Source organism: Patella vulgata, chromosome 3, assembly GCF_932274485.2.
Source record: "Patella vulgata chromosome 3, xgPatVulg1.2, whole genome shotgun sequence".
Lineage (NCBI taxonomy): Eukaryota > Metazoa > Mollusca > Gastropoda > Patellidae > Patella > Patella vulgata.
The window spans coordinates 23,725,590-23,747,471 of NC_065881.2; the positions used below are offsets into that span (position 1 = coordinate 23,725,590).

Genomic DNA, 21,882 nt, shown 5'->3' on the forward strand with positions numbered 1-21,882 from the left:
ATTTGAGTGGTGTTTTCCTGAAATAAATCCTAAAGTCGTTAGATGACTTTCATGAAAACAGATTCAAAAGGGTTTTGTTAATATTCGAAAGGTTTGTACTGTAGGGTGCATTAATGAACCAAAATTTAATTTTGTTTTACAGTAAAAGACTTTTAGGCAAAAGTCTGAAATCTGTGTGAAGTTCTCAAAAACTTCCAAACCCTCGAAAGTGTGGTAGACAAAATGGTAAAAGTGGGGCCTTATCTTTCTGACTTTCTTCTCAACATGTGACTATCCCCTGAACATCAACCATCAAACAGGCTAGGAAAGAGTCAAAACTGTACAGTAGTGTAGTATATGTCCATAACGAGATAACCCAGGCTGGTATATTATGTCTATGCATATCGTAAAATGATTTATCACTATTTTTAGTTATTATTATTAGGCCTATTGCCTTTACTTTCCTCATATAAGTTACATAAAATAAAGTCTTGCTAATGTGAAAGAATTATTGCATTTATAGTTTGTTTCTTTTTACGTCTCAGGTTTATCCAGATTTTTAACAAAGATATCACAATCAGTTTTAAAGGCTCAATACCAATCTTGTTGTAACTGAATAATATTTCCCAATCTTTATTCTGGTCAACAAATTGCACTATTTTACAATATTCCAATTAATTGATGATACAAATTTCATCTTAACACACCTTTTTTAAAAAAATTGGAAAAATTCAACTAAATGATTTGAAAAGCCTGATGTAAAGCTTTTCAAATGTGACTTGGATTTAAAAATATTTTTGAACCCTCTGGACAAGTAAAATAGGATTTAATGGATAATTTACACAACATGTAGGACACTAACACATCTAGTACTTAGAATAAGGCTAATTTTTATTTTTTGGAGCTGTCAAGCCAGCAAGAGTGTTATTCTCCCTTTAACAGGCACCATATTTAGGCTTTAAGGCATATTGGGTAGGCCTATTGACACAACTTTAGAGGATTGGAGTGGGCCATACAATAGACCAACCCCATTCTAACTTGGAGAATTATTACATGTGATTAAATGACTAAAATGTCACGCAAGTAATGTTGAAGGATGGGAAACCATATGTTATCGTGGGAACTGGAAAATCAGTGATCTACAGACTACATTTTTCCCCAAATCATTCAAATGCATGGTTGTCTCCCCTAGCACATTTATATTCCTATTCAGCACTGTATCTATGTAGTGACCTACAATGTCGCAATAAACAATCTATTAACAGTAATAACACTGAGCTCAACTTATTGTATATTCAGAAACCAATTAGAATTAAATACGATTTAAAAATCATCTTTTTGTGTCTAGCCTAATGGCAATGGGAGGTAACTCCGTTTACTAGCTTTTACAAAAAAGTAATAATAGCAAAAAAAAAAAAAATATTGATTTAACAGATGTAATGTCAAAATACGAAATAGGCCTATATTGATGTCACTAATTATTCATTGGTATGAATATAAACAATAATTATGTTCATCGAAGATCAAGAATACACCGATCCTACCAAACATTTTTTCTAGTATACGTGAACTGTCAAAAGGGATGTAACTCTTGTTTCGCAGTCACGTGACGTCAGTGTTTTCCTAAGGTGTGAAGTTGACAGTGAGTATAGTGTCACATACGGTGGCATACGACGGGGAATAATTACTGAATGGAGTGATTAGGATGAGTCAACATTTCGCAGACGACTTAATCCAGCTTTTGTAAGTTAAATATGGAGTCAGTTCCTTGTTTGTGGTAGGCTACTGTCGATCGATATTGATATGAAACAAGCCAAACAATTTCTTCCTTAAATAATAATAGTAATTAAGACTAAGTTAGATCCTTATAGGCTGATGGATTAAATTATTATCATCTATCTATATTTTTTTTTAAATCAAGTGTAGATATGATTTTATGAGACGTACAACGTTAGAGAAACGGTAACCAACGAATTTCAGATTCTGCCCATTGACATCATTGAATTTGATTAGCAAGCATATAGATATCTGATCTAAAATGATATATTGATGCCATTATTATTTGTTTTTATTCACGTAGGCATAGTTAATACCGGTATTATCAATGAGTAGACCCACTGTTAATTAGTCACTGTTCAGTACAATTGTACATCATACAGTAATCTTTTACACATGATCCTGGGCGTTGAAGGGCCAATGGTTAGCACATGCGCTGTAAGGTCTATCACTATCATTGAGTCAACTGACGTGGTTTTGATTCCCCGGTTGTACGTGACAAGGAGTAGGGTCACCTGTCCAACCTTGTGGGTTTTCTTCGGGTCCTCCGGTTTCCTCTCACTGTTAAAGACACCTATGCGCAAGCGAATTATTGAAATAAAATTGACCCATATGTTAGTCCCGAAATGAACTGGTTTGTGTCGAGTGGATGTTAAACCCCATTTCTCTCTCTCTCTCTCTCTCTCTCTCTCTCTTTCTCTCTCTCTCTCTCTACACATGATCACATTTTGTGTATATCATTGTTTTTATATTTTCACGACTGTATAAAACACAGGAATAGGAATAGCTTCAAACTGTTGAAAGGGAATACATCGGTGCGAGTTAAAAAAAGGCTTTTGCATTACCGCTGAGAAACAGATTGGTATAGCCTACTGGTAGTTATACTTATATGAACATTAAATCAATTTATAGTGATGAATAACTTAAACTAAGCAGGTTACAAATACATGTAGGCTACCCTGAGGCAAAGATTTTATATCAATCAGAAAATTTATTCATGTAAATTGAGTATATTATAGCTAGTGATAATAATAATAAAAAAAATAAGACATTTATATAGTGCTAATCATCCTAAGATACTCTATGCACACATGGGCGTGGATTTAGGGATGGGGAGGACGTCCCCCCCCCCTTCCGATTCTATGGGGGGGACGAATAGGTCTGTCCCCCCCCCATGATTTTAATTGCCAGGACAGATTTTCAGGTTTATATCCACATGATGGTGAGCTTGTTTCTACGTATCTGGAACTGAATCGGGACTTAGAACAAGTATTGTCATTCTTCAAGCGCCAGTTTTTTGCCAAATCTATTTCACTTGTGCAGATGTTCCCTTCTGTCGAAGCTCTTCTCATCTCACACTGGTGAACCCTGCTAGTACCTGCTCAGCCGTGCGATCCTTCAGCACTCTGCGGCGTATCAAAACTTGGCTGCGCAACTCCATGATGCAAAACCGAGTGAACCACTTGATGGCGTGTGCTGTGCATAATGCCCCCCTTCATGTCGCCAAGATATTCAAAGAGAACAGTCCTGATCGTAGAACGAACGTCTTTTGACGATTCACTTAACTTCATGAACAATTAATATTTATGCAGCTTTGATGTAGGTAGTCAGTTTTTCCATATTGTCATCATATTACTCCTAGTTACAGCTTTCATCAAAGTAACACTGGTACAGTAAACTGTTCGTAATTATTTATTTCGTTTGGTAATGAAATGTTCCAGGTTCCAGGGTTCATCCGTCCCCGCCAAAAGTTATGACAAATCCACGCCCTTGTATGCACTTCACAATCATAATATCACATTGCCAGACATATTATGTCAAATCATAATATATATATATGTAATTACTGATACCGGTAAGCTTGGTTGTATAAATGAATTTTAGATTGAGGAGCTAAATCTCTAACACAATATTTTCCATAATATTCAAAATTACATAAACAAATTAAAATTCAATATTGGTCAATTTCAATCAATATTGATGTTGTTATCTTATCATGAAAATATAGGATCCTAATATGCTAAAATTCAATATTTAAGACACAATGAACATTTTATAATCAGTACACAATATAAATATAATAATAAACAAGATCTGCAAAGCAGCTATGAAAGCTTTCATATTTACAGTCACTTCTGTTGGTTATATAAAGAATCTCAGCAACCTCTAACTAGTCTGATGAAACGGACATGGGTCATGCAGTGAACTATGTTGGAAATTTATTTTGGTCAGCAGCGCTCTGGCCTGCTTTTATATCGAATGTTGCAATGATTCTTTTATGTGGATGACAATAGGGTTCTTAATGTTGCAGGGTAATGTGTAGGAGGTACAGCAATTTTTGTTCGATCTGAATGACTGAACATTGTTCCTTGCCATATTCTGTTCATTTTGTCCAACATGAGATTAGAATATTTATTTGATTCCCTGGTTGTATGTACAAGGAGTAGGGTTGTCTGATCCAAGTTTTGGGTTTTTCCCCTGGTCCTCCAGTTTCCTCCCACTGCTGAAGAGACTACAGGATGCAAAGTTTTGAAAGAAAATTGAAAAGTTAGTCCTGAAATGACCTAGTTTTGAGTAATACACATGAAAGCTTAAAAAGTGTAGAATGGATTAAGCAGGCGTCATCAAGGTATTTCACTGAACATAATTGATTAGAAATTACAATATTTTTTTCAGAAATTGAATAGAGAGAGAGAGAGTTTTAACATCCACTCAACACAAACTAGGTCATTTTGGGACTAACACATGGTTCAATTTTTTTTCATTAATTCGCTTGTGCATAGGGTCTTTAGCTGTGGGAGGAAAACAGAGGACCCGGAGAAAACCCACGAGGTTGGACAGGCGACCCTACTCCTTGTCACATACAACCGGAGAATCGAAACCACGCCAGTTGACTCAATGACAGACCTCATGCTACATGTACAGCACGCATGTGCTAACCATTCGGCCATCCAACCCTCCCAAAATTGAACACATTCATATTACATTAATATGTGCTTATTTTAAAACCATTTTCGTATATTTCAAGGTTCCAAAATAAGAGCTATACGCCCTTTAAGCAAGAATGTTTTGTATTAGGCTGTATAAATGGCCTTAATAATAAATGTTTATTTTTGTCCCTTGCAGATGACTATTAAATTTGGTTTGTCGGTTTGCCACACGCTTTAGAACACAATAACTCAGCTTTTAATTGAGATCTATCTAGAATGTTGGAACTTGTTGTAGATGTTCATCAAACAATGTCTTGACTGACTTCAATCCCCATCGATGATGAACATATTCTGCTTATAGTCCTGCTGAATCATACATAATTCCATAACAATTTTATAGTAAAAGCATCAAATGTGGCACAGTGATAAGTTATGTTATTGTGAACACTATTGACCCCATCAAATTCTATCCCAGAATCTTGTTTACCACATGAATTAAAGCATGAAAAATAGGATGGCAGAATATTTTAAATATCAGCTAAGCATTTACATGTACGTACCAGGCAAAAACTTAAAAAATGTAAAGGAACGCAAAGCAAAATGGAGCTGGACTATTTAAACTTGGTGAAGATGTTCACTGAGTGAATATTTTGATCGAGTTTATACCTCTGATTCTGTTTGATTTAGGTTGATGAAACTTGGTGTATAGTTTCATTGCATCAAAACCTTGATAAAGTTTTATAGTGAACATATCTGCTCAGGTTAAACAATTTGATTGCTCGATATTTATAAAAAGATGAATATGTAAGTTATAAATGCGTGTCATCTATTTATTTTCAGCAGGTTTGATCAGCACTGCAGTCATGACTTCATCAATCGATGTCATAAATTGATAGGAACTGATCGATTGGAGATAAACAGCTTTGATTTTTTACAAATTAGACAAATTAGTATTGAGTTGGGTTAATCTGATGTGATATTGATACGCTTTCGGCTGACCCCCCGGATCCATTCACTTAATTTGATATTTGTTTATTTGGTGTAATATCTATTTTCTGTCTTGTCCGCAGGTTTATCTTGTAGATTTTTGTTTTTTTTACCTGTAGTGCCGTCCTCCTGCACTTACTATTAGTGATGGGACAATCTCTATAGGATTAAATTTTTTGTTCGATAGATTAAGCAAAAGTCAGCCTTTTAACTAATTTTAATTTAAATTTTGGCATAAATCAGAATGTAAAATCCAATGAAATCAGTAATTTTATTTTTGACCCAAATTAAAGAGGTGTAGCTATTTTAACATATTAGTCAATTTTGGGATTTATTTATATTTTGAGGACAAAAAGTTTTGTCAGACTTAATAATAATAACGTGTAACTTGTGTGATTTTCTGTCTGCTCATGTATACAACTCAGAAAATATTGTATGTGAGTCATTTGATAATTATTACAGGACTAGGCCTACAGGTAGTGATGCTGGTACTAAATTTTTTAAAAAGCTTAAAGATACATTATGTAAGATTTAGATAAAGTGATAGTGATAGCCATTTTTGCTATAATAGTTCGAAAATAGATAATGTGAAATGAATAATTTGAAAATTTCATTCAAATTACTTTATTGCGAGTGAAGATATTAGCCTTTGAGGGTTTGGCATGACATGTTCAATAATTTAAACCACCGTACTGGTTGTTCGAAGCTAAGTCTCGCTCCTCCATTTTTAGCTTAAATCAAAATATGGCTGAACTGTTCTAATCTATTTAATATTGGAGAAATCTGATGCCATAAAGAGTTGATTATGGCCTGGATAAGTTAGTTAATGTCTAATTAATAATCTAGAAAACATTTCAGGCCTAAAGAAAGACCTGCATTAGGCAGATTTAACTCTTGCATAATGTATGTTTAATTATCAGAGTGAGAAATATCTTTATGAATTTACAGTACTAAACTATTCAATTTGTAATGGTTTTGAAAAATTTATTCTATAAAGTCATATTTATAATTCTACAAATACAAGAACATACCCTTCAAATGAGCCTAGAATTTTTTAATTATATTTCCTAATGTTCTCTTCTTATATTTATTAGGTGCTGATACATATATGCTAGATGACAACCTAGCTTGATTAGTCGAATTGGAGAGGAAAAGGTCATAAAATACCTTTGCTGCCTTCAAAATGAGAACGTATAAAATCCCAGCTGATATTTGCTATGGCTCAATGTCATTCTTCATCACCATTGTCCACAACATTTTTCTTCTGTATCATGTAGAAATCTTTGTGTCTGTTTATCGCATCGACAAGACATCATTCTGGATCGGAGAAACAATATTTTTAATCTGGAACTCTTGTAATGATCCATTATTTGGATGGATGAGTGACAGCAAATATTTAAATACAAGTGCTCAGAAAGGAAATGACGTAGTGTTACAGAGATTATCTTTTTTACAGAGATTTGGTCCATTATTTGCCTTATCTTTCCTTGGTTTCTGGATCTCGTGGACGTTTCCGTGGCTTCAGTTTGTTATTTGTTTGTGTCTTTATGATGGATTTTTAACTCTGATTGATCTTCACCATTCAGCCTTATTAGCAGATTTAGCTGTTTCTGCAGAAATTCGAACTAGGCTCAATTCTAAATGTTCTGTTTTTGCTGCCATTGGCTCAGCAACTGTGTTTCTATCCTATGCTATATGGGATAAAGAAAATTTAAATAGTTTTAGAATTTATTGTGCTGTTGTGGCCTTTGTCTCATTTTTAGGATTTTTTTTTGTGTCTTCCTTGTTAAAAAGTTATTATACCTCTTCAAAAGAATCACAGAAATCTACAAGCGATTTTCATCATGGTTTCCCTGATGTAATAGGTACATGTAATACTATTAGGTAAGATTAAAATATTTTACGTTTTCTTGATAAAATGTTCAAGTCTGTTGTCAAGTGTACATTGATTGAGCCAAAAGACATTTATCGTTGAAAAGCCGAAATTGTTTTGTTTTGATTTGAAGGTTTGCTAAAATTTAAAATCAATCCCACAGATCAAGAAAAATCTGTACATGGTAACCATAAAAAAAATATTTTTCTTTTTAGCAGCATATAAAATCATTTTCTCTTATTTTATTTTATAATTACAGCAAAGAAATGAATTTGGATGATGAAATCAAGCCTGGTCACCAAACTTTTAAATCTTATATTTATCAACTTTTACAACATAAAAACTTTCTGTTATTTTCTGTGATGAACTTAATACAGGTAGGTCTAAAAGTGTGGAATGAGTAGATTGAATTCTAGAGAATGATCTAATGATTGCATAGGCTGGAGGTCTCTGTTTATCAATTAGTACAATTGTCGTTTTGTACGTAGGTCACAAATTTAACAAGAAAATTAGATATTGAATACACAAATGCTTTTACCTTTATTTTAATATACTATAGTAAAACGTGTGTTTTCTGTTTATAGAGATGAAATGTGCTGAAAAAATGAATTTGACAAGTAAAAAAAATTCAAAAAATGTATTTTGCATATGATGCTGGCTATTTCTTTCAAAATGACTGCCAATTTTTTCCCATATAACCAGTGAGAATCTTGTAAGATATGACTCTTGCTATGTCTTTTATATGGTTTTCGATGTCTCTGAATTTGAAGATAAATTTCAAAAATCCAACATAACAGCAATCAAATGGTGGATTTTAAAATCATCATTTTTTCCTGTTGCATATGACTTGTAACTTGAGTGCATATGACTTGTAACATGAATTTTTGAGAATCCATGATGGCAGAAATTCAAAATGAAATTCAAAATGGCAGAATTTTAATTAATCATCATTTGCTTCCGTTGGATATGGCTTGTAATATAACTGTTTTGAGGATGCTGAGTTCAATTTCTACCTAAAAACACTGATTTTTATTCTTGAGGATATTGCTTGTAAAACAAGATTACTCAATTCAATATTGGGTTCAAAAATTAATTTCTGGTAAGATTGTCACTCCATAAAGTGGTAACACCTTCCGAGGCCTGGTTCTGGGATCCACACCACCCGGTCCGTCCCTGGTATCATGTAGACTGATAGTAACCACAGGTTCATTTCTGTCGGTTATTCATTTCACAACAAACTCTTGATATTTACACAGTAATTCTGTTTTTCATCAGCAATGGACATTAGACAATACATAAATACAGAAATGAACCTGTGGTTACTATCCTATTGGTCTATAAGATACCTGCTCCATGAGGGGTTCCATTTCCAACTCCTTTTTTTAAGGGGGGGCATATTGGTTGAGTATTTTACAGCTACAAGAAAGTTTCGTTTAATTGAAAATTCCAATAAACAATTTAATTTTAGTCTGAAGTGAAAGTGCTACAATTGGTAGACCATATTTAAATGTTGTTTAAATGGAAGGTCCACCTGGATAGAAAATCCTATTTTGTGTCAAATAAAGTGTCCTGAAAACAAATGGGTTGACTGATATAAGATATCTGATTCTCAGCTAATTTCTGCTTCATAGAAAATTCCAATAAACAATTTATTTTTAGTTTGAGAGAAAGTGCTACTGGGGGTAGGCCATATTTAATTGCTGTTTAAATGTGTATTAACAACTAGATATACGAAAACCACTTTTAACCCAGGTGAAGGTGGTGCAAAAACATACAAAATGAAGAAAATTGCACCCCAAAAAAACATCATTTGCTTGATAAAGACGAGAGTATCCTCGTCAAAACGTCGCTTAGTATTAAACTTAAACTCAGTAATTGTGTATCCATAAAATTGTACCTTGTGTTAACACGAAACAGATGTTTGGATTTCTTGAATTTATATTTGAACCCAAAATAGAATTTAGAAACCCTGAAAATTTTATTAGATATATTTTAAAAGCAATATCCACATGGAGAAAATTGCCATTATGGATTCTATTTTGATTGCCGTTTTTAATTTATACCATCTGGGCTGTTCAAAGGTAGTTTTATGAGTTGGAAGTTAATTCAATAACCTTAAAAACCTTATATATTATAGGACATATATAACTGATGAAAATGATAATTAAAAATCCACCATTTTGGACTTTTTGACATGAGAATTCAACCTAATGACATCGAAAACCTTGCGAAAGACAGGTTAAAAGCTGTATCCAACCATGAAAAATAATGATCACTATAAAATTCACCATTATGGATTCCATTTTGGTTGCCATTTTGAAATTCTGCCATGTTTGTTTTTCAAATTTTATTTTTAAATTCAGAGACATCGAAAACCATATAAAAGACATAGTAAAAGTCATATCTTTTGAGATAGTGACTGGTTATATTCGGTGACAATGTCATTTTATTACCAAATGTGGCAGCCATTTTGAAAAATCGATTTGGTCAAATTTGTTATTGTGAGAACATTTTGCCTCTATAAGCACTTTGTATTGTAAGATTTTAAAAAAAAATCTTTTTAATAGCCTACCAATGGAATGCAGATTTCGCCTTGACTGCATTGGTTTCTGGGGGGTTGGATGGCCGATTGGTTAGCATGTGCAGGCTGTATCATAAGGTCTGTCATTGAGTCAGCTGGCATGGTTTCGATATCCCGGTTGTACGTGACAAGGAGTAGGGTCACCTGTCTAACCTCGTGGGTTTTCTCCGGTTTCTGCCCACTCCTAAAAAACCCTACACGCATGTGAATTATTGAAATAAAATTGAACCATGTGTTGGTCCCGAATTGACCTGGTTTGTTTTGAATGGACGTTAAACCCCATTTCTCTATCTTTCTCGCATTGGTTTCTTTTTCAATTTGGGGTCACTCCACTTTTGAGATTAACTTGCCCCACCTACAGTTCAGGATACATGTACATGCAATGTATTTTGAAAAGTTGAATCATGATGCTAAGCAGACAGCCCATTTAACCTTGCGGTTTGTCTCTGAGTTATCTTATTTCTAGCCACTAATGAACTCTTTGATAAATGAAATATAACAATATGGTAATTTGTCTTGTTCTTTATTTCAGGTATTTCACTGCCATTTCAACAGTAATTTCTTCCCTCTATTTCTGGAGAATCTACTAGGAGAAACAATCAGTCCTATGTATGGATCAATATTAATAGGTAATTCAGTTTTCTTACTTTTTAACAAATGTTTGTTAACCATTGAGTAAAATTGAGGTTGTGAGGCTATAGAGTTAAATGGAGGTTGTGAGGCAGCTGCATGAAATGTCTGGGGATACATAATTGAGCATTCTGGAATTGAATCCCAAATTTAGCACCAGTTGAGTGAAAAGGGGGATTTCAGGCTACAACACATGAGCCAAGTGCATAAGTAAATATCTCAACCAACCATGACAGCTAAAACATATTACTCCACGATCCGAGCTACCCCTATACCCCAAATTTCAGACTCGGGGCAGACCTAGTGTAGCCGCCAACCCCGAACAGACAGACTTCGCTCGGGGGTCATAACTCTGAATCCGGAAGTGGTAGACTAACGCCACCTGGCCTATGTTACTCCCAGGTCCGAGCTACCCCTATACCCCAAATTTCAGACTCGGGGCAGACCTAGTGTAGCCGCCAACCCCGAACAGACCAGCTTCGCTCGGGGGTCATAACTCAGAAACCGGAAGTGGTAGACTAACGCCACCTGGCCTATGTTACTTCCCGGTCCGAGCTACCCCTATACCCCAAATTTCAGACTCGTGGCAGATGTAGCCGCCAACCCCGAACAGACAGACTTCGCTCGGGGGTCATAACTCCGAAACCGGAAGTGGTAGACTAACGCCACCTGGTCTATGTTACTTCCCGGTCCGAGCTACCCCTATACCCCAAATTTCAGACTCGGGCAGACCTAGTGTAGCCGCCAACCCCGAACAGACCGGCTTCGCTCGGGGGTCATAACTCCGAAACCGGAAATGGTAGAATAACGCCACCTGGCCTATGTTACTCCCCGGTCCGAGCTACCCCTATACCCCAAATTTCAGACTCGGGGGCAGACCTAGTGTAGCCGCCAACCCCGAACAGACAGACTTCGCTCGGGGGTCATAACACCGGAAGTGGTAGACTAACGCCACCTGGTCTATGTTACTTCCCGGTCCGAGCTACCCCTATACCCCAAATTTCAGACTCGGGCAGACCTAGTGTAGCCGCCAACCCCGAACAGACCGGCTTCGCTCGGGGGTCATAACTCCGAAACCGGAAGTGGTAGAATAACGCCACCTGGCCTATGTTACTCCCCGGTCCGAGCTACCCCTATACCCCAAATTTCAGACTCGGGGCAGACCTAGTGTAGCCGCCAACCCCGAACAGACAGACAGACAAACGACAGTCACAAATATATATATAGATTATATTAATATTTTATGTTTATTTTATATTTTCAGGATTATCGTTTGTAGCTCCACATATAAATAATTTATATTTTTTAACGTTATGTCGGAAGTATGGTGTATATAATGTTATATATGTATTATTTGGAGTAAAACTGTTGTTGAGTTTGTTTATGTTTTTTGCTGGACCATCACATATCTGGTTACTTTGTATATTTATTGCCAGGTGAGATTCTTAACTTGTTTCTTGTTACTATCTAGAATCAAACACCAATGGTTAATAAAAAATTGTTTAAAATTATCAAAAAGCCTGTTGGTTTTACTGCTGTTTAGCTTGTATATAACCATTTAGTTTTGAGGATAAGCATCTTGCTTACAAGTCGTTCAGTTTTGAGTAAATCATTTAGAAACCACCAGTGTGTACAGTAATTAAGTTAGTTGGTTGTACAAGTAGTCTAGTGTGTGGGGTTGTATTCGTTGACCATCAGGTGTGTTATCTGTATATAGAGATGACTGGTCACCCGTTTTAACCCATGATTTTTCTGCATGCAAATGAATTATTCAAATAGAAATACACCAATATCATGTTTTAGTACTAAACTAAGCTGGTCAGAATTGAGTTGACTTTAATCTCATTTCTTAATAAATTGGAAGTGGCCTTAGGTGTTTGGGAAATAAGGTATCGTTTTTTATATATTTACAGTAATAGAGTATTCACTGAAGGTACATGTAAACTACTGAATCTTGTCATTAGTGATCTGGTTGATGAAGACTATGTTAAGAATCACAGACATCAGGCCGTTTCAGCTCTGATATTTGGTACTACAGCTTTATTGTCAAAACCAGGACAGACGTTGGCACCTCTTATAGGTACCTGGATGTTAGCATCTACAACAGGTAATTTATAACATTTATTAAAGTTGAGTTATGATGACTTGAAAATGTGTTAACATTTTGCTTCTCTTCAAACGATATAAACTGGATTTGGTCAAAACAAGCCATCACCACCATAATCTTCGTTAAAATCTTTTTATGGGCTGGATTTAAATCTGATTATTCAATTCAAGCTGTGTGATTATCTACCTTAAGAATTGATATTTTGATTTGATTTTCTTAATGGAATGATAAATAATCAGCTTGACTAGACCTGAAAAATGAGGTATTCTCCCAAAAATGCAAATGATGATCAACATGTTTAATGATTAAACTGAACATGTTGATGTGTTTCTGATTATTTATCATTTCACTAAAGACTTGGAAATAATCAAGTACATAACGTTCAACTGTTTTTCAGGTCATGATGTTTTTGAAACAGCCGGTGATGTAGGATCCATCAAATTTGATGTAAAGAATTTAGATGTAGCTAGTCGTGAATCATATAAACAAGGATGTTTTAATTTGTTAGTATATATACCTATAATCTGTGCTGTTTGCCAACTTGCTGTTTGGACACAATTCTCATTACATGGTCGCAGACTACAATACATAAAATCACGACGAGAAGGTTCAGAAAAAACATTTGTTTAACTCTAAAAGAAATCTGTTTACAAAATCTTTATGACATTAACCTCTGCAAACGATATCACAATATGATCTAGAAAGTTTATTAGACCGTTACAAGGTTTCAGGTCTGCTTAAAGAGATTTGGTGAATCAAATGTTTAACATCCTAAAATTTCTAGAAGATGTAACTTGGGTTAAATTCATAATATCCAGCAAAACATTTTTTAAAATCAAAATTTTATGCCAGTCCTTAAAAATATTTAAAATTTCAATCAAAATGAAGATATTAGGGGGGTTAGTACATTTTCTTATTTTGTGAAAAAATTTTCCCCACATTTTTGTCTCAACATCATCATTCTAAGTACTCCATTATAAAGTATTATGATGATAGTATTCAAAAGCATTGATCCGATTGTGTATCCATGATGAATTAATGTTGAAATGGATCTAAAAGAATTTTGTTTTTGTTAATTGATAACTTGAATTTATAGTTGTTGGATCCTATTGTCTATCAATCAACATAATTTTTGTTTTATTTCTCAGTTGTTTACTCCACTTTAGGGAGCCACGGTGGCTAAGTGGGTAAGATGCTGGCTTGCCAGCCCAGAGATCGCGTTTTCGATCCTTGCATTGGCCGAGAAAGTTCATCAGAATTGTCCGACGGGGTTTCCCCTTTTCAGTGGTGCAGGACGGAGGGCCTGACAAGGACAGCTGTATAATCATTCGAATGAGACGAAAAACCGAGGTCCAGTGTATACATTGGCGTGCACGTAAAAGATCCTTCGCAGTTGGAATTCGATATAAGAGTAGGCCATAGTGCCGCTGCCCGGGCAAATTTCCCTCATAGCACACTGTATGGCGTATGCCGATCTTCATTAGCCCGGTCGGAGTAGGACGTTAAGCCCCATTTCATTTCATTTACTCCCCGTTATCTTTGGAGAAAAATGTTTCATTATTAGGCACTTTCAGTAATGTACAGCTTTTGATTTGTCAACTCCGTATAATCCTACCAATCAAAGCATGATGTAGAAAATTCTGCAATATCTTTTCAAAAGATTTGATTATTCATACATTCGTTTGGCTGTCGGTTCATGGTTAAAGGTATTATAATGGTGGTGTCTCAGGTATCCTAACTTGTTAATTATTTTAAAATTATGCATGGAATCATAAATTTTTACAATTATTTCAAATAGGAGCAAAAATATATAGTCATGTATTTGTGAATTAAACAGGCATTATGCAAGAGATAAATCTGCCTATTGCAGGTCTTTCTTTAGGCCTTAAATGTTATATAAACCATTAATTTATTAACATAAAACCATAATCAACTCTTGATGCCATCTGATGAGTCCGATTAACCATAAAAATGGATAATCAAGACTTTGTTTATTATCGTAACAATGACAATCAATAGAGTGTTATTAAAATGTCGATTCCTCGGCTTAAGAATGAAATAATTTGACGGAAATTTCCAGCATATCCCCTTTACATTATCTATTTTTTAACTATTATAATCGTCCATAATGCTGCTTTAATCTTGTCCAGACCTTATTAAGACCAGAATACATGTACATCACAATTTTATATGTTTAGTTTCTGTTAATTACTGAACCATTTTCAATTGTTAAAATAATTTATAAATACCGACATATTTCTTTGAGTAGCCATAAGCATTTCTAATAAATTATTTTATACATTTAATTTCTGTTGAATTACTGAACCATTTTTCAATTGTTAATATAATTTATAAATACCGGCATATTTTTTTGAGTAGCCATAGGCATTTCTAAGAAATTATTTGGATTTCTTTTCACTCTATGATTAGAGAAATAGAAAACATTCATAAATAATTTGCTTTACTACATATATAATTACTGATATTTGTTTTATTGTATACAGTGAAATCATGCCCCCCTATTAATGTATGAATTTCTAACGAGATACTGTCAAAAGTTTTAATATTTTATATTTTTATTAAAGAATTTTGTTTTGGATAATTGTACCAAAATTGAGGATTTTTAAGAAATATATTTTCACTTCCTTTAAGATCTTCTGTATTCTTGTTTCAAAGAATGATGCAAAGTAATATATTTTCATGTTAAAACAAATTTAATTATTGTTAAAGAAATATTCAATTGTTGTTAAAGAAATAAAGTAATTATTTCATTTTTTGTGTTTTCATGTGCAAAGTATGTCTATTATTTTGATGACATAAGAAATCTAGATGTCATTAATTTGCCATCTTTTTTTTTTTTGCAATTCTTTGGATTGGTTTGTACACCCCCCATTTAATGTGGACACATATTGTCATCCCCTGTAACAGCCCCCAACCTGTTGAATTCTGTGAAACCTAAGCAAAAGCTCCAGATTCAACACTATTCCCTGTGTCAAATTATGATTGGGTAATGAATTAAACCTGGGTTGATTAAAGAGATACATGGTTATATAAAATATCACATCTTGATTTATAGAAGGAACACTGCCACAAGGATTGTCAATTTGCAGACGAGATATTATGATCAACATGTACACCACACCGAATTTCTCCAAAAGGCAGGGGATAAATATACAACACTTGTTGAGAACTACTAACAAACTAAATTATCATTTAATAATAATAATTATATTCACAAAACAATAATTATGGTTTAACAAATGCTGAGAAATGACATTTTAAACTTCTTCTGTACACTTTGTAATTAAAATGGGTTATTGATTTGTTAATGAAAGATAATGGCACACGTATATATTATGACATCAAAAAGCTCAAAGAGAAACAGAATTTGACATAGAAATATACTGACCAAATACAGTTACACAGTTATATGCTGGTGCAACAATGTAAAACATATTAATACGTGATTGTATATTAAAATACTTTCAAGTAAACAGTTAAATGTCTTATTTAAAGATACATTATGTAAGAGCTAAATCTGCCAAATGCAGATCTTTCGTTTAGCCTCAAGTATTCTATAAATCATTAGACATTTGCCAAGCCCATAATCAACTCTCTAGATCATTGGATGCTTTTGATTTTCAACAGATTTAAACACGATTGGCAGTTATTAATTTAATTTGAAAATGGATAATCAAGGCAATGTTCATTATCGTAACATTAGCAATGACAATTGAGACTACACTGTACTTCAAATGGCCATAACTACAATCAGAATGAAGTAATCTGGCATATTCCCTTTTCATTATCTAAGTTTTTTAACTATTATAACGTTAACTGTCAGCTCTTTATTTAAATCTTTATTTAAATATGCATCTTTAATCCTTTTTCTAATGAATTGATTCTCCGTTTTTCTTGCACACAAATGACAGTAGAGTAAACATTGTGCCAGTTCATGCATTCTCTTGGGAGTAAAACCATTTGGTAGAAAGCGTCCATAATTTATTATTACAGTATGCATACTCTAGTAATTATTTTGTTTGTGTTAAAATAATGTATTCTACACCTTTAATATTATTTTAAGCATTCATACCTCTAATCATCCCATGTTATCAAAACACAAGAACAAAGTAATAATTTAAATACTTGAACTAGAATGTATCATTTTTTTTTTAATTGGTTCTATGTATAAACTTATATATTTAATTAAAGGTTTATATCTCTCATCTACAATGTACTTCACACTTTCAATACCCTATACTATATTATAACTAAGTATTTTAGCTTTTATTTAAAGTTTCTTTCATTTTTTTCACTAGACCTGGCATTAAGTCTATATGTGTGTCTGCACATTTTAACACACACTTTTCTAGTTCAGTTTTGTGCTTGTTCATGTCATTTTCTGATGTATTGGGTCCAACTTTATCCCGAATTTGATCTTGGCAGCCCATTGCACATCTCTGTAATCGGTCCTAAAAATAAAATTGGTATAATTATAATTTAACAAAGTGATAGTCATTTTCAGTTTTACTGATAAATATGACACATTTCACATTTCATTTTACATGTTTAAGAAAACATGACATCATCATTTAACCAATGAGCTTTTAAATCAGACTTTATCACTATTTAAAGGGGCATTACGGGAGATTAGATAAAGACTTCTCGCTATAATAGTTAATAAAAAAGATACCGAAAATAGAATATGCTGAAAATAGAATTGCTCCACTATGAACCAAGATATTACCTTTTGAATTTTAGGCTAGCCTCGATCATGATTACTAAAGTCAGAACGATAAAAAAATAAAGTCTTGATTACCCATTTTTATGTTTAATCATCCTTCACAAGATATATTCCAATCCGCTAAACATCACAGGCTAGCGATGGCATCAAGAGTTGATTATGGTCTAGATAAGTTTATTAATAATTTAGATAACATTTCTGGCCTAAAGATAGACCTGCAATAGGCAGATTTAGCTCTTGCATGATGTATGCTTAACTGGAATAATTTGTTTGGACAAAAGCTGAATTTTAAAAAAGTTTGAGGAATAAATGCCTTCCCATTTAAGGAGAGTGATAGCTTGCACAAATCCACACATATTCAATTACAAGTGAGGAGGAGACATACAGTATTTCAGTGATTTTCACATTAAATTAAACAGAAGGCATAAAAATTGCCAGACAGACAGTATAAACTATAATAACTCCAGGGCAAAAGGACTTTAAAAGCCTGTTATTTGAGTAAAACCGTGTAATTAAACAAGCTTTTTTAAGAAGAATGATTTTGGTGGTAATGAAACCCTTTTTCTTCTTAGAAAAAACAAATTAATGAGATTGAGGACTACTACAAACCTGAAACATTTGAAGTTCATTTTGAATATATGTCTGAGCACTGGTGACTTTAGTGGAACATTTTTCAATACAATTCTGTACTTGATCTAAACTGTAACTATTATTCTGACAACATTTAGAACTACACTGGTACATATCATACTGGAAATAAAATGAAACATAATATTTTATGTTTTCATTGATTAGAGTGATTGCCTGTTATTCTGCAGACGTTTTGAACATTTTCTCATTCATATTATTAATTCTAATCTAAAAATTTTCATTGTTGTATCAAGATCTGTTTTGAATATCAGTTCAATCTTTCTCTGAATAGAAAAAGTTTACAATGTCATCTACTACATGTAATTTCTTTTATTGAGCACTATTTCCACTATTAATCTTGGCCAACAACAACAATTGGTACAACTGAATCAGAAACCAGACGCTACTCGGAAGGTTTTCATAACTGCACTCAACAGTTTACTTTCTTGAAGATTTCAAATGGAATGCTCTGATTTGGCTAGTTTTCATCATTTTCAGTTATTGATATTGACAACATACATGTACATAAGGTAGTAGATTACTATACAGTGTTAATAAACAATAGGTGGATAATTTTAATATTGCAACCAAAATATGAGTTTCTGAGATTGAAAAATAACCAGGCCCCAAGTTCACAAACTTAAATTAAGAAGTTACTCAACTTTCAATCTCTGTTTAAGAGAAATATCTTTGATCCAGAAACACAAAACTTTCTTATTGATGTATTTGATACATTAAAACAACAAAAGTTTTATAAAGGGCAATATTTTAGTTAAAATAAGACCAACAATTCTGAACACAGGTAAATTCTTAACTTAAATCTGAAATTTTTTTGTGAATTCGGGGCCAGTTCTAAAATAGCCTTTCTTATTATTCTCCACTCAGTGACATAGAAATGAATAGACTAGTTTTCTGAAATAATTTACAGCATACATGTATGAAGTCTTGTATCAATGGTGATAATATTCGGCAATATGAACAGTCAAAAAGTAAAGAAAAAATAATTTTGGGGGGTAAATAATAATAATGAGTGGCAAGTAATGTATTGTGTGAATTTATCCTTGAAGGTAGGAATTTATAAATTTATCATCTATTTGACAATTGTTGCATTGTAATTGGCTAAATATTCTAACAATACAGCAATAATTTTCATTTATGGTAACATTCCATTCCTAGATTTGTAATATTGGCTAAGTACAGGCCACGAACCGGTGACCTCCGGTCTGCGCAGATGTAAGTTTCATCATAGCGCATCAATTCAAACGAATCTTGGTTGTGTTTTTGTATCACACAATTCTACATGACAATAGTGTTGGATTATATTATAAATTTGTGTCAGGTGTGGCAAGAAATCATTCATTGTGGCGAACAAAGAATCACAGTGAAAAATAGACAGTAAGGATTCCAAAATAGTCTTAGATCCGAGGTGGGGGAAAATCCTTATTTTTATATTAGATGTGTAACGGATTTAGGGCAGAGCCGATAAGAATCTGTTACTAACGTAACTAACTAGGGCCTATCATCATTCATTGGCTATAGGGGAGCCACGGTGGCTAGGTGGTTAAGACGCTGGCTTGCTAGCCTAGAGGTCGGGTGTTCGATCCCTGCATTGGCCGAGAAAGTTCATCTGGATTTTCCGACGTGGTTTCCCCTTGTCAGTGGTGCAGAACGGAGGGCCTGACAAGGACAGCTGTCTAGTCCTTCGGATGACAAGAAAAACCGTGGTCCTGTGTATACATTGGAATGCACGTAAAAGATCCCTTGGAAGTTGGAATTCGATATAAGAGTAGGCGATAGTGCCGCTGCCCAGGCAAAATTTCCCTCATAGCACACTGTATAGCGTATGCCCGTCTTCATTAGCCCAGTATAGGAGCAGAACAGTAGGACGTTAAACCCCATTTCATTTCATTTCATTGGCTATAGATCACGAGATGTACTAACAATGGCTACAGCAAGCGGTTATCAAAGGTAGCTGCACCCTTGGTATACCATCCGAACATTCTTTAAAAAAGGAAAGACATTATATTATTGTAGCATATCAAAATGTATAATAAACAAACTGTTTTGCCTATGAATTATGTGTCACAGCTATTATGGTTCCGTACAAATAGGGGGGGGGGGGGAATGCTTTGATGATGGGTTTCAATGGGATTTAGTTGCCAAAACAACATCAAAATTCCAAATGGGAACATCTAAAGCCAAAGAGATGTGGTTTTGATGTTGACACATGAAAACGTGCAAAATTCGTCAAAGTAGAATCATAACATGATCAAACATGTCATGAAATGCTGTATCAGGAAATATATTGACATTGACAAATTTGAGTTTATATAATCACTTTAGGAACAGATTCTTATTTGTGAGTTTCATAATGGCGGATCATTTCAAACGAATTTTGTTTGTGTTTTTGGATTGGCAGTGGCTATTGTTACGACGAGTCAAAATAGTCCTCAGGCTATTGTTACGACGTTGCTTTCAGAGCCCGCCATTGGCGAAGTTAAAAACTGAATAGTTGTAAAAATAGTCCTGTGGCAATTGTTACATCCTGTGGCAATTGTTACGACCATCGATTTCTATTACTCGTCTGAATGAATGGATTTCAACTTCACTATAGGCCCGGATCGAGGGGGCCGTGCCCCTCCCCCCCCTCAGCCCACGCCACTAATGCATGTGTCACTCTCATGATTAGCCTTTGCTCCAATGTACGCCCCCCCCCCCCCCCTCGACATAATACTGAATCCGGGCCTGACTAGGGTTAGGGTTAGGATTAGCCCTAAACCTAAACTTTGCCGATGGAGGCCTCTGAAAGCATCATCGTAACAATAGCCTGAGGACTGTTTTGATGACTCGTCGTAACAATAGCCACTGGCTTTTGGATCACTAAATTCTACATGAAAATAGTGTTGGATTATTATTATAATTATAAATTTGTGTCGAATGTGTCAAGAAATGAATTCTTTTGGCGAACAAAGAAGAATCGAATCCCGGTGAAAAATTGATGGTTAGGATTCCAAAGCAGTCTTAGAATAGAACCGGGGGAAAAGCCTATTTTTCCTAACTCTCACTCTAGTCTCAGAGTCAGAGTCAGACTCAGTACGGATAAAGGTCAAAGCTGATATAATCCGTTACTAAAATAACTACTGTACTATAAAATGTAAGATGATAAATATATCACCTGCGATATCACTTCAGTGGAAGCGGACGTTAAATAAAGCTATTTTACACAAACGATAAATGACCTTTGTTCATTGTTAGGTCATATAAAAGTTTCCTCATTTCTGTTTCAAGTTCAGATTGACTTGCATCAGACAAGACAGTATCATATTTGATTTTCAATAACCAATGAGCAAATACGACCTAATATCTTTAATAATTATGATCATATAAATAATATGGACATTTCTCACATACTTGCATTTTCCTTAAACATTCTTTGTCTAAGGTATTTATCATAGAATTTACAGACTTCTGCACACGTGTTTGAACCTCGTCCATTTTGAATGTTTACATGCTCTGCAGTAAATATCTTCAATGAATTTAATTCATCATTACCAATAAAATGTATTCATTATTTACAGTGTTAGAATTCTAGAAGCTGTATTCAACACATTAGGCCTATCATTTTATATTTTCTAAAATAAACCG

The 21,882-nt window shown here is 34.2% G+C and overlaps 2 protein-coding genes across 3 annotated transcripts; one reads left to right on the forward strand and one right to left on the reverse strand.

Moving 5' to 3' along the window:
* Positions 1-1,589: 1,589 nt before the first annotated feature.
* LOC126816326 (transmembrane protein 180) lies at positions 1,590-15,571 on the forward strand. Of its 2 annotated transcripts, XM_050542752.2 has the most exons (7): positions 1,590-1,722; positions 6,767-7,556; positions 7,805-7,922; positions 10,659-10,755; positions 12,021-12,192; positions 12,670-12,863; positions 13,261-15,571. In XM_050542752.2, exons 2-7 carry the CDS (start codon positions 6,856-6,858, stop codon positions 13,491-13,493), a joined length of 1,515 nt encoding a protein of 504 aa, XP_050398709.1. In that variant the 5' UTR covers positions 1,590-1,722; positions 6,767-6,855; the 3' UTR covers positions 13,494-15,571. The 2 variants fall into 2 exon arrangements, with proteins under 2 accessions (XP_050398709.1, XP_055955723.1); XM_056099748.1 differs by lacking the exon at positions 6,767-7,556 and having other exon boundaries at positions 1,601-1,722; positions 13,261-15,570.
* Positions 15,572-16,069: 498 nt separating this feature from the next.
* Positions 16,070-21,802, reverse strand: LOC126814808 (protein FAM136A). The gene is made up of 3 exons (XM_050540178.1): positions 21,649-21,802; positions 18,217-18,357; positions 16,070-17,335 (listed from the first exon to the last, which is right to left on the reverse strand). The coding sequence occupies exons 1-3, from the start codon at positions 21,730-21,732 to the stop codon at positions 17,144-17,146; spliced, it is 417 nt and encodes a 138-aa protein (XP_050396135.1). The 5' UTR covers positions 21,733-21,802; the 3' UTR covers positions 16,070-17,143.
* Positions 21,803-21,882: the final 80 nt, after the last annotated feature.

Excerpts from the sequence above, each read along its gene's own strand:
- LOC126814808 (XM_050540178.1), bottom strand. The coding sequence starts at position 21,732 with ATGGACGAGGTTCAAACACGTGTGCAGAAGTCTGTAAATTCTATGATA. Across the intron at positions 18,358-21,648 it reads AATGTTTAAGGAAAATGCAA|TATGATATGTACCAGTGTAG; the intron begins GTATGTGAGAAA and ends TTTTATTTCCAG. Across the intron at positions 17,336-18,216 it reads ATGAACTTCAAATGTTTCAG|GACCGATTACAGAGATGTGC; the intron begins GTTTGTAGTAGT and ends TTTTATTTTTAG.
- LOC126816326 (XM_050542752.2), top strand. The coding sequence starts at position 6,856 with ATGAGAACGTATAAAATCCCAGCTGATATTTGCTATGGCTCAATGTCA. Across the intron at positions 10,756-12,020 it reads GTATGGATCAATATTAATAG|GATTATCGTTTGTAGCTCCA; the intron begins GTAATTCAGTTT and ends TTATATTTTCAG. Across the intron at positions 12,864-13,260 it reads GATGTTAGCATCTACAACAG|GTCATGATGTTTTTGAAACA; the intron begins GTAATTTATAAC and ends ACTGTTTTTCAG.